The sequence below is a fragment of the Pseudorasbora parva genome, chromosome 22 (genome assembly GCF_024679245.1).
Source record: "Pseudorasbora parva isolate DD20220531a chromosome 22, ASM2467924v1, whole genome shotgun sequence".
Lineage (NCBI taxonomy): Eukaryota > Metazoa > Chordata > Actinopteri > Cypriniformes > Gobionidae > Pseudorasbora > Pseudorasbora parva.
Genome location: NC_090193.1, coordinates 19,177,561 through 19,195,158, shown reverse-complemented (window position 1 = coordinate 19,195,158; position 17,598 = coordinate 19,177,561). Strand labels below are relative to the sequence as shown.

Below are 17,598 nucleotides of genomic sequence, written 5' to 3'. Positions count from 1 at the left end.
AAGCATTAGGGTCACAGTGAGCAAAAATTTCTCTTGCGGGTTTCTGGGAATGCATGCTAACATATATCCCCAAATGAAACCAGTTGAAATTTTAAAGTGATCCAATTGGACTGGATCAGTCAAGTCAAAAGCGAGAATTGTACCAATGTATAAATACATATGAAACAATAGGGTTTCAACATTGTGTTTATGATTTTTTTTGTCGGGGAAACGTGGCTAAAGGCACACATGGGTAAAAGACGCATTTTATCCTAAACTTTTTACTCTATATGGCACAACATTTTTTCTAAAAATTCATGTTTTACTACGCGAGTGTACAATTGTCTGATCGCCAATCGCGACACGTGTTTTTTGCTGGTTTCATCCCAACGCAGTTATCATTTTCACATCCTGCACCATGTTGTTTAAATGCATTTGTGCCAATTTGAGCACCCATGGCTTGTTGATGTGAAAACGAGTTGTGTTCAGGTGCATTGTTGGCCTGTGCTGCTATTTAAAGACTGCTTTTTATATAACAAAAAAAAAAAATGTTTGTTCATATTTAAAGGGCGTGTTAGTAATATGCACCTATAAACGGGTCCAAAACACGCATACACTCAGCTTAATACACACACAGGGATGCAGCACACACACATTAAATATTAAAAATAAAAGGATTCCTTCTCTAAATAGCAAAGCTAACATGGTGCAAACGCAACTTGATTTTAAAGGGAATGGGAGACGAGACTGATTGGTTTATTGCACATTACACCCCTCCAAAAAAAAAAAAAAAAATCCATCACTCATTAAGAGAATAGGCACAACCCTTTTAGACCATGTACTGCAAGCCGACCATTTTCCTGTCATTAAACTAGCAAAAGTGGATTCGGACCTTCACCTGCGCCTACACAGCTTTTTTACTACGTAAAAGTATGGCATTTCAGGTAAAAAGTGGCCCTTTTTCATTTGTTGACATGGTTAGATTCAAATGGTCAACATAATTTATTCAGTTGGATGTCTGAGATAATTTGCATACTGTACCTATCATAAAAAATAATTTAAATATAAGATATAAATCATATCATATAATAAAATATCAAGAAATATAATAAAATAAAAGACATCTTACTGTCTAAAGCTAGTGCTAGTGTATGGGAAATCGTTGCGCATTTGAAACGTATGGTGTCCATTAGGCTATTATTTGTCAGCCTCTTGAGAATATTTTCCTCATCTGTGGACAGTGGTGCAGGGAATGGCTGCTTGTTGTTAACGCCTTCTGAACTTTCAGTGCATGTAATGAATGATTGGCCCATCAATGTGCTTATATTGCACACATTAGCATGTATGTCCACGTACCTCTGTTTTGGGGTACTCTGAGTATGTGAACTCCACTGTGGGGACAGCAAGTTGATTAGAAAAAAAGCTGGCATCTCCAGGGGTCTGCAGTGAAGTGACATTCGGACCAGGACAACCACCTCCTCTACTGCAACTCACCGAATGTCTCTGAAAGATTAACACACATGCGTGATAATTCGTCATTGTTGCGATATACAGCAGTCTACAATGCGATCCTGCCACCTATTTTATTACTACAGTGAACAGAATAACTTGACTAGACCTTCTATAACGATCTATAAGATACTGTATATACAATAATGAAGGATGTTATAGAGTGATATGTGAGGAATGCATTTAAGTGAGGAGCTTTTATTAATTTTTTTTTTTTTTTTAATAATATATGATTTACATCTTATATATACATTATTTACATCTTATATATACATGATATATTGTGAGTGGGAAATGAATGGGATTGAAAAAAATGTTTTTCACTGGCATGTGATTAGTAGTATTTTAATATTTGTCATTTGAATTAGAACTATTTTCGTGTTGTGCACAAAACATGAGAATTAAGGTATTTTAAATATGGTTTTCATTTAATAGCACATGTTATCCAACTTGTAGGATTGTTCTTGTTTTCACACAACAATAATAATGTGCTTTTAAATCTCATTTGTAGCTGCATAAAATTGTGGGTTTAATCACTAAAGGCCTGCCTAAATCCTAAACCGCTATTGATTTCTCATTGAGTGATGGTTTAGGATTAATCTGTTTAGGTTGAAACTGGCCCTTGGCTATTTAATAACCTACGGATTTAACCCGTAGTATTGATCACAAAACTGCTGCTAAATGAACAGATTTTGTTCTATTGTACAGCAAATGACATGAGCTACTATATATATATATATATATATATATATATATATATATATATATATATATATATATATAAAGTTTGGACACATTACTATTTGTAATGTTTTTGAAAGAAGTTTCTTCTGCTCATCAAGCCTGCAATTATCTGATGAGAAAATACTGATTTTTTTTTAAATAAATATTGTGATATATTATTACAATGTTATTTATTATTATACTTTAAATTCTCATTTATTTCTGTGATGCTAAGCTGAATTTTCAGGATCGTTACTCCAGTCTTCAGTGTCACATGACATCCAGTCTATCACATGATCCTTCAGAAATCATTCTAATATTCTGATTTATTATGAGTGTTGGAAACAGTTCTGCTGCCTAATATATATACGATGAATAAAAGGTTCAAAAGAACTGCATTTATCCAAAATAAAACATTTTCAAATAATATAAATCTCCTTTACTATTATTATAATTGATTTATTTAAAAAAAAGTAAGAAAGAAAATGACTGACCCCAAATAACTGACCAGTAGTGTATATTGTTGTTATACACTTATAACAACAATATACTGTATTGTTATATTGTATAATATATTGTATAACAAAACTTGTTGTTTTGTTATACAAAAAAAAGAAGAAAAAAAAGAAGAAGAAGCAAATGTTTTAAAATATAAATCTTTTTTTTTTTTTTACTTTTTATTCATCAAAGTATTATAAAAAAGTATCACAGGTTATGAAAAAATATGAAGCAGCAGAACTGTTTCCAACTTTAAAAATGATTCATCATATTAGAATGATTTCTGAAGGATCACAGAAATAAATGATCATTTAAAGTATAATACATTGAAAACCAATTCTTTTAAAATTACAATACTACATTTTTTTCTGTATTTTTTGATCAAATAAATGCAGGCTTGATGAGCAGAAGAAAGAAACACACACACACACACACACACACACACACACACACACACACACACACACACACACACACACACACACACACACACACACACACACACACACACACACACACACACACACACACACACACACACACACACACACACACACGCAGTTGGCCAACGTTCACAGAATTACATGCAGCTACATAAACCTCACACAAGCGCAAATGATGACTGACAGGGCCAAAATCAATGTAAATCTATACAAACACAGTTTGAAAGCATAATGCAAGGAAAAATACAGATTGTGATGTTACAATCAACTGTGACTAACAACAATCATCAGAGTAATTCATATCAGAGAGGCTTTGAAAAAAACAAATAAAACAGCAGCTACAGTTTCTACTGCTGAGGAAAAAACTAAACAAAAAAACATTTAAAACACGGATACACAAATTGCATCCATAATAAATGTCTGACAAAGTTTAATTCTACAATTATGTCATTATGATTATGATTATACACAAAAAATTACAAAAAAGTATATATTAGGGCTATCAATTTTTTTTTTTTTAATCACACCTTTGTTGTGCGGTTAATTGCGCACTTATCATGAAATTAATAAGCCATTTATCTCATTAAACACATTAATTTTGTCATAATTTGCTATATCCAAAACTGTATTATCGGCAAGCTTCAAGGATCATTGGAGACTCTAGCCTGACGTGGTTATACTCAACTCTAGTCAGAATATGAGTCTGAAACTGCTCCATTGGGCTGTGATTATGGGGCGTGTTTAAACTGAACCAGGAAAGACCTTAATTGGATAGAGCTACAACCAATCAGAGCAACGAAGGAACGCATTGTCAAATGTCAACATAGTTCAACTGCAATGTGTTGCCAAGTCCACGTTTTTTCCGCGGGTTGTTTTCTATGTCCGCGGGTTGAAGCGACTATTATGTGATATATAGACCCATGAGTGCGAATTTTAGCAGGCAACCTTGCCAAAATAACACACATTTTACCCCCCAAACACCATTTTTTCCCTGGAGAATCCCCCGAGAAGCTATTGTTTAGGGCTAGTAGTTGGTGCGTTTTGTTGTAAAAACTTGGCAATCCTGTCTGCACGCGCGCTGAAATCAGGCTGGAATACAAGATCTTTGCCGGTGTTGTAAAACAATTTAATGATACACAGAGTACTTACCCAACATGATCATCATTTCTGAGAGAACTTGTAAAGGTGAATGCAGATACAAACAAGCTCTCCGTTCAGGATTCAAACAAATATAATCCAAGCTCCTTTGATGACCCATCATCATCTAAAGCCCGCCCTGATGACTTCATTGGTCCGAACAGTTTCTGTTCGGAGATAATTACTCCTCTATGGAGCAATGCCAGACCGAACTGCCCGACCTTAAAATTTTGTGGGCGGGGCTAAGTTCGGCTGGCATCCAGGCTATGGAGACTCCAAAAGAAAACCAAATAACCAAATATATTGAGTCCATATAATTCTATTATATGATAGATTCATATACACCTAAGCGCCCATGTAAAAAATATTAAATAAAAAAAAAACTTTACAGAAGTCTTCATTTTAGACATCAAGCTGTGTTACTGAACAGGACCACCTGGAAACGTCAAAAAAACCCTCCTAAATCAACTGCTTTGACTGCATAAACCTACAATTACTAAACACGACAACATACGCGTTACAAAAGACATATTATCCTTCCTGAGTATGTGGACACAGCGCGAATGGACTGTGTCTGTACATGAAAGCAGATCATCATAAGATCATCTAACTGCGTGACAAAAACTTCATGCTTCACATGCTTTTGTCATTTATTTACGTTAAATTATTTTAACGCATATAGATATAAAATGAATACAGCATGTTTACTCCCCAACTCTGCAACTCTAGGTGAAAGAAAGAGGTCAGACTTTAGACTAGAAGAAGAGATTTGTCAGAGGCTTAGGGAATATTTCTAATAAATTTTTCACTATGAAAAAGCATATTGATACAATATTAATTTTAAATTTTACATAAATATTAATAACATATTATTCATAAATGGATACATAATTAATTTCAACAATAATTAATATTTATTTGAAGAAAATATTTATAAGCAAAATGATGTCCTGAGGAGAAGGGTTGTTTAAATCTTTATCAAATTTGACATACATGGAAATATATAACTGTTTTTTTTTAAAGGAGTTATTTCTACTTTTGTGTAACTCAACAGAGTCAAGTCGATTCAGTATTATTCATATTTATGACTTTATCAAAATGAGATGTTACCAAACAAAGCAATTTTTAGGTTATTAGGCAAAACATTTTAGTGTATTTTAAGTATTTTAATGCAGCATTGTCAAATGTTGCCCTTCAATGGCCATTAGTACAGGTTTTTGTGTTATTCATTTTTATAATGCTGAATGTCATACTCATACTCTCTGACTGATCCTGATGAAGAGCTTTACCCATCAGTTTAGCATGCCTCAATAAAGCTCAACCAACCAAGAAATATACTATAAACAAAGAAAATATAAAACAAACAAACACTAAAGCAGTCGAGTAACAAAGCTCTATTGTTCCTTAAGATTGTTTTAGCTGCATATTCTTGTACATAGTTAGTTTGCCATAACTTAACAAAACGCTTGTTTTGCATTCATGATTTTGGTCACATGAACAAAGTGGCCTGAAAAGTAGGTGGGGCACATAATAAAGTGCATTTACAGCTTTACTCATTAATATAATTATGCAATGATTTGCACAATAGTCATACTTGCATATGTCTGTTTTTGCACTGTGCATGGATTACTGTAACACTCAATTCTTCATTCTGAAAAAAAGTGGCCTCTATATCTTTATTGCCAGTTAAAGCCATTAAAGTCAAAATTAGCCACAAATTCCTGAGGTAAAATGTGACAGCAGAAACAGCGAGAAAGAGGGAGAATAGGTAATTTCTGCACTGCAATTCCTTTTCCCCGTGAGGAGAATCAATATTTAATTTCTCTGTCTGCAATGATAACGAGATGGCAAAATCATTGTTTATATATTTGAGCTTGAATAGACCTGTGGGTAGTGAGGAGAGAGAGAGAGAGAGAGAGAGAGAGAGAGAGAGAGAGAGAGAGAGAGAGAGAGAGAGAGAGAGAGAGAGAGAGAGAGAGAGAGAGAGAGAGAGAGAGAGAGAGAGAGAGAGAGAGAGAGGAGAGAGAGAGAGAGAGAGAGAGAGAGAGAGAGAGAGAGAGAGAGAGAGAGAGAGAGAGAGAGAGAGATTCACTGGCAGACAGCCACAGCAAATGAAGCTGCTCGTCACCTCAGCTGATGTGAAACAAACAGCATTGCCTGCTAAAGACCATTAGCAAATGAACAGGCTTTTACCATGCCATTGTGATCACTGTGATCCAGTGAGTAAGAACTTCACATCCTACTGCACACCACCCACACATGATCGGAGGCAGCAAAAAGAAAGATTGTCCACAATAATTAGCCAAAGATGAGGGGCCGTATTCACAAAACATCTTAAGGCTAAAAGTAGCTCCTAACTTGCCAATTTAGGAGAAACTAATAATGGGCGTGTCAGTCCTATTTTTAGGACTCTTAAATGTTTGCTCTGAGAGTATTTCACAAAGCATTTTATCACTAAAACTATCTCCCAAATCCATGAAACGCTAGGAGTAGTCAAGAGGACTCATAAGTCACTGAGACCAAATCACAAAGAATCATAATGGCTGTTGCTGCAATCCGCCCTAACACACTACAACATTGAGGAAATAGTGATAATTAATGTATCTTTAATATTAAAAAATGTACTTGATGTATTACCCGTGGTAGTTGAGTAGAGTTCACACTTACAAATGATCGGATATAGTAAAGAAATATAAGCGTATTTAATGGGCTGTCCGAAGCGATCGAGGGCTCCAAACTCAGAATTTAGCCCAAACTCAGAGTCAGTCATATCGCAGACCGAGAGTGAGGAACAGGGAGGTGGAGGGATGCAGAAAACTGTGGAGGTGACTTACGTTAGGTGAATCTCTCGGCTGTTGTAAATATTACATACGTCCTCTTGTGCTGACAAGATTTGAATGGGCTCCTCACAAACTTTGTTTATAAAACATCATTTTCACTTAATTCTGCAATCTCTCGAGATGCACATCAGACTCTGACAATTAGCTGAACATATACAAGTTCGAGTAGTGTCACTTAACCTACTTTTTAAAATCGTTATTTGAAAATGGCAACATTTTTATTTTAAAATCTTTATTTGAATATGGCAACATTTTTATTTTAAAATCTTTTTTTGAATATGGCAAACATTTCATTTAAATATAGCCACATGAAACCTCTTTCAACAAAATATATCAATAATTGAATCAGTGACAGAGACCCCTCCATATCAGCCAATCACTGTGGTCATAGTTAGTAAGAATGATGACATCATCCATAGCAACGAGGTCAACCCCGCCCTTACTCTCAGCTTAAAGGGGTGGTTCCGTGTTTTTCTTTCTAGGCTTGGTTGCGTTTATGTCTTAATACTTCTTCTTCTTTTTTTTTTTTTTTAACGCCGTATTTTTCTTATATTTGACCTTTACTCCACACCGCTGTATCCACAGTCCTTTGAACGGCTCATTTGCTTCCTGCTTCTATAAAGCCCATCCCTCAGAAAAACACAATGGTCTTAGATTGGTTAGATGGCCAAATGTAGATTCATGTATTTTTATTGCCCAAAGTGCCAAGAGGAGGTTGTCTGGAAACGCCACGCACCTTACCATTACGGGCAGAAGTCACATCTGGGGCAGTGTTTATGTTAATAGCAAGGGTTTATGATGTCACCAACCCGGGAAGAAGCTCGGTGTAGTCCAAACCGGCAGTTTTTTTAGGCAATAAACTGCCATAACTTTAAAATACAATATCTCTGTTTGCATTGAACTTTCAGCGCTGTAACTTTGCAGATACTGTTTATGCTCAAGCAGCCACCCCTTTAAGACGTCTTTCTATTCCTTAGTAAAAGTTGCTCTCAGCAGTTTTGTGAATAGATTTTAAGAGAAAAATATTAGCTCAGAACTTTTATTTCCATTTAGGGGAACTCTTAGTGGTAAGATAAAATGTTTTGTGAATACGTCCCCAGAGGCATAGACAGTGTTTATTAACAAAAGTAATGCCCCTTTCAGGGCAATTTAATTTCAATTTAAACAATTTGTTATATGAAGACTTGTTTTGTTTGTTTTTTACCATTATTGTCTGCACTTTTATATACACCGATCAGGCGATCGACATTATGACAGGTGAAGTGAATAACTGATTATATTCTTCATCACATCAACTTTTAGTGGGTGGGATATATTAGGCAGCAACACTAAAAAAAACAAAAAACAAAAAACAAATGACTTGTTGAATTTACTTAAAAAAAATATGTGGCAAGTGGTTACACACGACTATATTGAGCATTTTTTTTTTTTTACAAATAACAATTTAGTTATATGAACAAAAAAAATCAAGTAAATCTGGCACACTTTCTTTGAGTAAATACAAACCATTTGAATTTGTCACTGTTACATAATATTTATACGTGGCGTTTACTTAATGATCTTACGTTAAATTTATAAAAGTTTACTATGTAAGGTGAACAATGTTAGCAATTTAATTTGCCTTTAAAACATTTAAATAGCAACAAGCATAATTTTGAAAATAAAATGCAAAATTAACTCAATGGACAAACTAAAAATATTTAATTGAGACCAACATAACTGAACATTAAACACTAACATGAACTAAACATCTTTCCCTTTACTGAAAAACAAAACAAATCAAATAACACTTTATTCCATACATTTTCTCTCTTAGCGCAGTCCCTTGCAAAGCATGCTGGGAACTACAGATCCACTGCCCAGTTAGTTATGTCAGCACAAAAATTTCATGTGGTTTTAACGCATTACGCATTAATTAAGTAAACTTCAGTTTTAAATATATTATGCTAATTGAACACAGTTTAATTAAGTAAAGTAAACATGATTTAAATGCGTCTTATCTATGAAGGGCCTGAATAAATAAACATTTTGTCCTCAAAGTTGATGAGTTAGAAGAAGGAAACATTGGCAAGTGTAAGGATTTAAGGGCGAGTTTGACAAGGGTCAAATTGTGATGGCTTAAAACTTTTTCTGAATGTTTCCCAAACTAGCGGTATACAGTTGTCTTAGAGGCTGTGTGCTAAACAGGAATTATGGATTGAATGGAAAATCACTGCATAGTGTAAAATGCACCTGAGATAATTACCAATTCACAGCTGCAAAATGAGTATTTTTTTGAATATGACAAAACGTGGCATCAAACTAAAATTTCTCACAGTGCAAAGATAAAATGACAGCGAACAAAGAGAATGCCGTGTGGAGAGAGAGAGAGAGAGAGAGAGAGAGAGAGAGAGAGAGAGAGAGAGAGAGAGAGAGAGAGAGAGAGAGAGAGAGAGAGAGAGAGATGTGTGAACTAAACCGTTATCTCGTTCTGAATGCGCTGGAGACGGAGAATGACCTTGCATTGTGGAGATAATTTATTCTCAGAGAAGGTGACCTTTGAAAATTACATTTGCAGAGAAGTGGAATTGGAACTGCTGATACATTTATAAAAAGAAGTGACAAAATAGATGAATAAGACTGAGATTATTTAAAAGAAACAACAAGACTGGTGTCACTGCGCATAATGTGAGAGGTTTGCAGTCGCTGCACAGATGGTGGCGCACTGGAGCCTTTTAACGGACAGACAAATGCATGAGCTAATTTCTTGCCTAATGCATCCATTTAAATTGAAACAGAAATACTGAAATCAGTGGCAATTACACAAAAGAACAGGGGTGACGTTTTCATATGACAGACAAAACACGAGAAAGAAAAACAGCTCATGATGATTCTTGTTAGAGATAACTATTTTTTAGAAGGACAGATCTGAAAATTGGTAGGTTCCTGCTGATTAAAATACGTTTTAAAGAATGCACAAATCACATTAATCACAATCACACCAACCCTCGATTCTCAAGCCAGATGTCAGGTAATGCTGTTAATGTGCTATTAAACCATTCAAAACATCTGGCATGACACTGTCTGGATGGTGGGTTGGAGCATATTGTGTTCTATAAAAGTAGATGCCACATTCAACCACTCAAGACAAGTGATTCATGATTCGGATCACGTGTCAAACTGCCAAACTGCTGAAATCACGTGACATTGGCGATTCAAACCTTGAATCAATACGCTGATTCATAATCGTTTGAATCTTTATTTGAGGTTTGAAAACAAACACGGAAAAGAAGACAATGCTGAATAAAGTCGCAGTTTTTGCTATTTTTAGACCAAAATGTATTTTCAATGCTTCAAGGGATTCTAATTAACTAACTGATGTCACATATGGACTACTTTGAGGATGTTTTTATTCCCTTTCTGGACATGGACAGTATAGTGTGCATACACTTAGATACGCTGTCGGACTAAATATAAAATATATTAAACTGTGTTCTGAAGATGAACGGAGGTCTTACGGGTGTGGAACGACATTAGGATGAGTCATTAATTACATAAATTTCATTTTTGGGTGAACTAACCCTTTATAAAAGTCAATTGTGTCATATCTGTGTTACCCTCGATTTCCTTTACTTAGCAGTGTGAACAAGTGTCACAGCAGCCGCTGAGCGAAAGCACAGTAAAATCATAGCAACATAATTTTAAACACACTTAAATGTATCTAATATGATAAACAGAACTGCGTTACCTCATAATCATGGACCGTAAAAGAGGAAATGGCGCCGGCGACTTGTCCCGTCATAATAAAAGTCCCGCTGCTTGCAAGCCGTTTGCGTAACAATCGCTTCAGCGGCCTTGCTCAACTCTCAAAGCACTCGGTCCTGCTCTGCTTCATACTGTCATGGTGTGTAGTGCAGCAGAGATAAAGAGATCCATAACTTCCAAACAGATGGGCTTTTATTATTTAAGAATGAAAGAACAGAACACCACAAATCAGACTTTAGACTGGAACAAGGAGTGACAACACAAGAGGAACTTAAATACGGAACCAAAATGAGTTAATAAACAAGACACAGCTGGAACAGAATTAACTAATGAAGGTAACTGAGGAGACACATAAGTGGCGGGAAACTAACAAAGGAACATGTGACCAGTGCAAACACAAAGGAAACCGGCTATACATGTGACACATACTACAGTAACATTAATAATCACATTCATGAACATGATTTCTGCCCAAATCTTTTCCTACCGGCTGTGAGGTGAAGACCACATGTCCCAAGATTCTGCACTCAAACCTGGCGTCATCAAACTACACCTTCGTTTTGAATAGGCGCCCTCTAGTGGATGGAAAAGTTACATAGTGTAGCTTTAAATATCATGAAACCGAAATATCGGTCAATCAATAGTTCAATACTCAAGAAAGACACGTCAGAGTACCTGCCATCTTGGAAAATTCAGCGTGCCATCACTCACATCAATGATGCCACAACATTAAATTACTGAAGAAATGTGATGGGATAACCTTTCACAACCTTCCACTCAATATTACAGGTTTTTACTGAGGTAATTTTGAATGTTTTTACATGAACTATGGTACATTAATTCATGTTACGAAGTTCAGTTTCTCCTGTTTTACATTTTGAAATTGACATCACTGCTTTCTAAACCAGTAATTCACAGCTTTGGTTACAATTGATGGTCCCTTTAACACATAGGGCACTATTTTAACGAAATGAGTGTATGGTCTGAAGTGCATGCTGCAGGTGCACTAAGGGCGTGTAGGAATCCACTTTTGCTTGTTTAGCGAAGGAAAAAACAGTTGCCAGGTGCATGGTCCAAAAGAGTTGTACTTAGTCATCAGTGTGTTTCAGCCCATAGGCGCACATTACTAACACGCTCTTTAAATATCACAAAAAAATACTGCAATATTGACTTTAGAACAGGTTTTTGATGGTCAATGGCGCAGTCGATTTCAATTGCCTCAAAATAGCAACACATCAACAATGTGCCTGAACGCACCTTGCTTTCAGACCAGCACGACCATGGGTGAACAGATGGGCTCCGAGTGCATTTGCTATTTAAACAACGTGACGCTGGATGTGAAAACTTTAACTGCGTCAGGCTGAAATAAGCAAAAAAACACTTGCGTTGTGCCTGGAGTCGCATTGCGCCGGGTGTGTGATAGGGCTTGTACTGTTGACTAAAGGAACATTGCACTTATATGTCCAATAACTCTCATTAGTGTTATTTGAACATTAATAGACTGGTAGGGTTAGAATAAGTTGACATGTGCCTGCAAGGCTACTTTTAGTTAGAAGAATGTCTGTTGGGGTACATCAGAATAAAGTGTTTGCAGATAATAAGCAGACAGTCTACTAACACTCTAATGAGTGTTAGTGGACATGTAGTGGTAAAGTGACTCAGGGTGCTTTCACACTAGCACTTTTAGTGCGCACTCAGATTCGACTGACTTCAGACTTCGCTTCGTTTGGATGATATGAATGCTGTCTTCCAAACTCGGGTGTGCACCCGCGAACCGCACCCGAGTCTGATTAAAAAGGTGGTCTTGGGTTCGGTTCATGTGAACTCTGGTACGGTTCGCTGCTGATATGAACGCAATCGTACTAAATCGCGGAAGTGAACCGCTATTAATGACATATGATTTGATACATGATTCGATGATTGATATCTTATTTGGTTTCACTCATTTACCCGACAAGCGTGACTGACATACTGCAAGCAGAGAGCTGTAGATCTCATTTCTGCTCGTCTTCTGTGTTTTTTGGAGCATTTTACATACATTCGCGGCAGGCAAGTGGCAATACGTATAGCTTTGGTAACAAAAACAACGGTTCAAATAAAATAAAATAAAAGTAACTTTTTATTAAAAGTAATAAAAGCCACCTTTGCGCTCGCTGTCGTTACTAAGCAACCGGGTAAACAGCAGCTGCTTTGATGACGCAAACGACCCCCGGTTCAGGTAGTCAAACAAATTATTATATGATTTTCAGTTTGTTTTGTATGAGATTGGAGATGTGTTTTTCCTAAAATATTTGTTTACTTAAACACCTGGATACACGTGGCAAAACTTTGAGCTTTCCCTGCCAGCGGAACAGGTTAGATTCCCGATGAAAAACAAGTTCAAGGGATAAACAAGTGTAGTGTGAGTGAAGAGAGGCTGCTAATTTGTTGCCTGTTGGCCAGCGAGAGGCTATTGATTGGGAACTAATTGATTGCCAGCTGAAGTGATAAACCATGTGCTTGTGCAGACAGCATCACTAATACAGGAATGGAGCGCCTGAAATCACATTGTGGCCTCCAGTGTGGGAGCAGAGCCCGACCGTTCCGCACATGTTACAGTGATGAATGCTACCCAACATCTGTGATCAGGCCCTGTGCTGCGCTCTTTATTCAATCGATGAGGTCTCTGTGTGGTTAAGCACAAATCTAAGATGGTTAATGCAAGGAAATTATTTAATCTAGTGAAAGGCACTGTGGTGTTTCGAATGCAATGCATTTGGTTGGAAAACGGTCCACAAATTGCTACAAAACTCATTATAGAAGTAAAACATTGCCCAGTCATGATTACAGTAAAAGCAATCAAATCTAAGTGAATGCATGACTGATATAACACAATGCGAGTTGAATTTACTAGAAAAGTAATTTCATTTCATTCTGTGAGGAAAAACGCACAGGTTTAATGACTATATTTTAGTGTTTAGTGCTTGTACGATATAAGAGACAAACAGGGCAGGAGCTCTATTTTTATTACTGTGAAATGGGCACTGGACTCTGTTTAGGTGAAGTTAGACATAAAAGTGAAACTCTTACATGAAAGAAATGTTATGTTTCTGCCTGTGGCAAAATGGGATTGAGGAATTACAGCTGTGCTCCCAAACTTTGCTTCTCAAACTGCAAAAAAGTGCTAAAACACAAAAGACATGATTAGAATGCAAAATTAAATGTTCATTTGAACAAACTATGTCTGTGAGTGCTATATCTGAAAGTAATTGTTAGAACTCGGCCAGTCATATAGTGTAGTCGAGACTAGGGGTGCAAGAAAATATTGTTATACGTGAGTATCGCGATATGTTTGCCGATATGTATCGATTCCAAAAAACACTGTATCACTATTTATAGATTACGTCCAAGATTCGTGGCTTTGTGTTCGAATTAAACCACAGACTGTATACAGCCCAACCGCTAGATGGCAGTGTTATCTCAGAATGTAACTGACGCGCGGCGCTGGAGAAGTGCAAGATGAATGTGTGTTAGCATTAGGAAACCTCACAAGACGATAGAATTATTCTGCTCCCGCGGTTTACAGAGCTGAGGTGTGGACTCATTTTAGTTTCAGCTACAAAGAAGCCACTAAGGAAATCGACAAAAGTCATTTTGTGTGGGTAGGGTTAGGTATAAGGGAAGTGTCAACAGTGTATAACTACAGTAATTAATTACAGATGTAATTACATACAGCTATATTTTAAATGTAACTACAATAAGTGCATTGTATCAAATTATTAATTAAAATGTTAGTACATTTTGATTGGCTTCATCACTCGGTCTCCTCTCCACCAATCAGCTGGTGTGTTGTGAGCGTTCTGGCGCAATATGGCTGCCGTTGCATCATCCAAGTGGATTCTGCATATTGGTGGTGGTTGAGGAGATTCCCCATTCTATGTAAAGCGCTTTGAGTGCCTAGAAAAGCGCTATATAAATGTAATTAATTATTTATATAATTATAAATTATATACATTGTAGTTAAGGCCACCTAATATAAAGTAGGTTCCGTATAATGTAGAGAATTGTGTTTAGCATTTTGCAAAAAGTTTGGTTAACAATTGCAAACTGCATAAGAAGCAGATAATGTACTTGCAATTTTGCAGATCTGGTCTGAAGATTAGGTATATGAGTGAATGCTTTCACTGAGTGAACCTCAAGTAGCACTTTTAGTGTGAGAGCAATTTAAAATAATGCAATTGGATAGTCCCCTTTTGACCAGTATTAATTTATTATGCACTTTACAGTTAGATAGTAAAAAATAAAACAAAAAACAATGTCCTTCATTAATCACAAAAGCGTAATCTTCCTTTCATTCCAAAAACGAATACAGGAAAATAAATTGTGGGTAACAAAGCCCTATTTGTGTTGAATAGAGTGGGGTGACAATGAACTCACTGTTACAGAAATCTAAGATTGTATGCACAAGACGCCTTCCTCTGAAGCCTGCCAAATGCTTTCACTAATGGCTTGCAATTAGCGTGTCATGGCACGCACACAAAACATGCATTATCTTGATGAAATCCCAGCCAAAAGGGTCTAATCTAGAGAATGGCGGATGATGTTATTGTGCTGGGGACCTGACCGGGTTTTTATGAAGTGTTGAGTGACAGAACAGTGGCATTGTAGGATGAAGAGTTACAGCCCAACGGACTGCTGGGGGCAGCTGTGCATTCGGTCCTGCCACATGATTTCCACAGAAGAGTCCACCCTCAGTGGCCTTGCCTTCTGTCCGTGTTTGTGTGTGTGTGATTGGCTATACTGGGAGATTAATTCAAGTGTGATTAGTAGCTCTCGTCGGTGCAAAAAGAGGAAGGTAACAGTATGTATGACACAAGCATGCTGGGCTGCATTCTCAGATGTAGGGGGTTATTATCAGATGCGGGTGAGTCTAAAACACAATCCTTGGTTCATTCGATTGCTTTTTCTTTTTACAGTATTGATCACAGCTCTGCTAAGGTCAGTAATCTATCACTCACAGGGTTTCCAAGAATGTCAGACACATGTTTTTCAGCTATACTCTTATTTTTTTGTAGTCAATCACTGAGATGTTTTGACCAGCACTTACAGTGAGGAAAAGTCTGACTTCTCAGACCATTTCAAACATAAATACTCGTAATCATCTTGAGAGAAAGAGTCTTTCAAAGAGTATTTCAACTTGAAAAGTCATAAAAAGACAGTGTGCATTGATAGAAAACATACTACAGATGAAACTATGGGCCACATTATGATCAGTTCTAGTTTTTTTGATATGTTATGGCTTACGTGTGGCACAGATCTGGCAAACAGTAACGGACCACTCAAACACCGCTGTCAGGGTAGCGTGGGGGACTTTATCTTGTAGCTCCAGATAGAAACAGCCGTAATGTTGTTATGAAACTTGTTCTCATCTTTTTTCAGTTCCTTGAATTAAATTAAATTAGATATTAGCTGCACTTGCATGACTAAAAATAGCTGCCCGAGTGCATTCCCAAGATGGTCGCAGAGTGAACTGACTAGCTTTGAAAGGGACTTTGACTCTGATGCTGCACTTGAAGTGAAATTTAAAGTGGAAATTGAGCCTTCAACTTATGGATTCCCATTGCATTTTTTTTACTCCATGTCTCTGTGATGCAACGACCATTGCAAACTCTTGTGTGTAGGGAAAATCAGCAAAACTGATGTCCAATCTCAAAGATAACCTTGGCTTTGATGAACACATTCGGATTACATGTTTAGCAATCTGGAATTCTCTATAATCAAAATGGACTTTTTCAAAGAGGATTACATGCTATACTGATTTTCTCTAAATATATTTTAGGTCTGAATACAACCGTGCTGTCAGATTTTATATAGGTCAGATTTATGTGAACCAATACATATGAGGTATAGCGGTATAGCGTGGGAGGGAATAGAAGGTGGGCCGAAAAAAATCCCAAGGTTATTACAAAGAGCACAAAATGCTGTGTCCTTTCTCTGTCAGAGATAATGGCATGTGTTGATGTATAATGCTTAAGACGCATGAATGATGGCCTTGATCATCGTGTAGCATATCGCACCTTTACGAGTAGTAAAATCTGATTTAAACTCGGAAAAAAAAAAATAACATCATGACATTCTGTTTGTTGCAAAAGTTGTGTACATGTGGGTGTGACCTATATTTTAAGCTCTACAAGCTCCTGTGCTGTCTGCATAAATTATTATATGAAAGAAACTACTGACTTTTACTTGGGTGCAATAGACATGGATTTTAGAGAGGATTACTCAAAGCTTAACAGGTTTTAAAACACCTAATCTATAGAAAAAAAAAGAAAGAAGAAAAAAACAGTTTACAGAGAGTCCGCTGGTTATGAGAGCTGTTATGGCAGGTTTGAGATTAAATAAATCTATTGAGAATACAATAAATAGATAGTTTACATAAGAAAATAGCCTCTCTATAATTTAAATGTTTCAAATAAAACAAGACATTCAATCTACATTCTGTAAAAATGCAGTCATTGGTATATTATACTGTATCATGGTTAAAAATATCAAAATTAACTCAAAGATAGTACTTCCTTTTCTAACCTCTTAAATGACAATCCCATTTTGGGGCAGAAAACCCAAAATTACATTTCCTTTAACATTTTATTTAAAGGAACACTCCACCGTTTTTAGAAATAGGGCTTATTGACATGCTTTCCTACATTTAGATATGTGGGCAAATGCATTTTTGTCTCAGTGCATGC

At 36.5% G+C, this 17,598-nt stretch overlaps 1 protein-coding gene across 2 annotated transcripts in view; it reads right to left on the bottom strand.

The window, feature by feature from the left end:
* The window catches only part of LOC137058722 (inactive N-acetylated-alpha-linked acidic dipeptidase-like protein 2), a 436,678-nt gene that overhangs the window by 117,495 nt on the left and 301,585 nt on the right, over window positions 1-17,598 (bottom strand). For both annotated transcript variants that reach the window (XM_067432113.1, XM_067432114.1), the window contains exon 10: window positions 1,336-1,482. In XM_067432113.1, coding sequence (XP_067288214.1) covers window positions 1,336-1,482 — 147 coding nt within the window. The remainder of the gene's footprint in view (window positions 1-1,335; window positions 1,483-17,598) is intronic.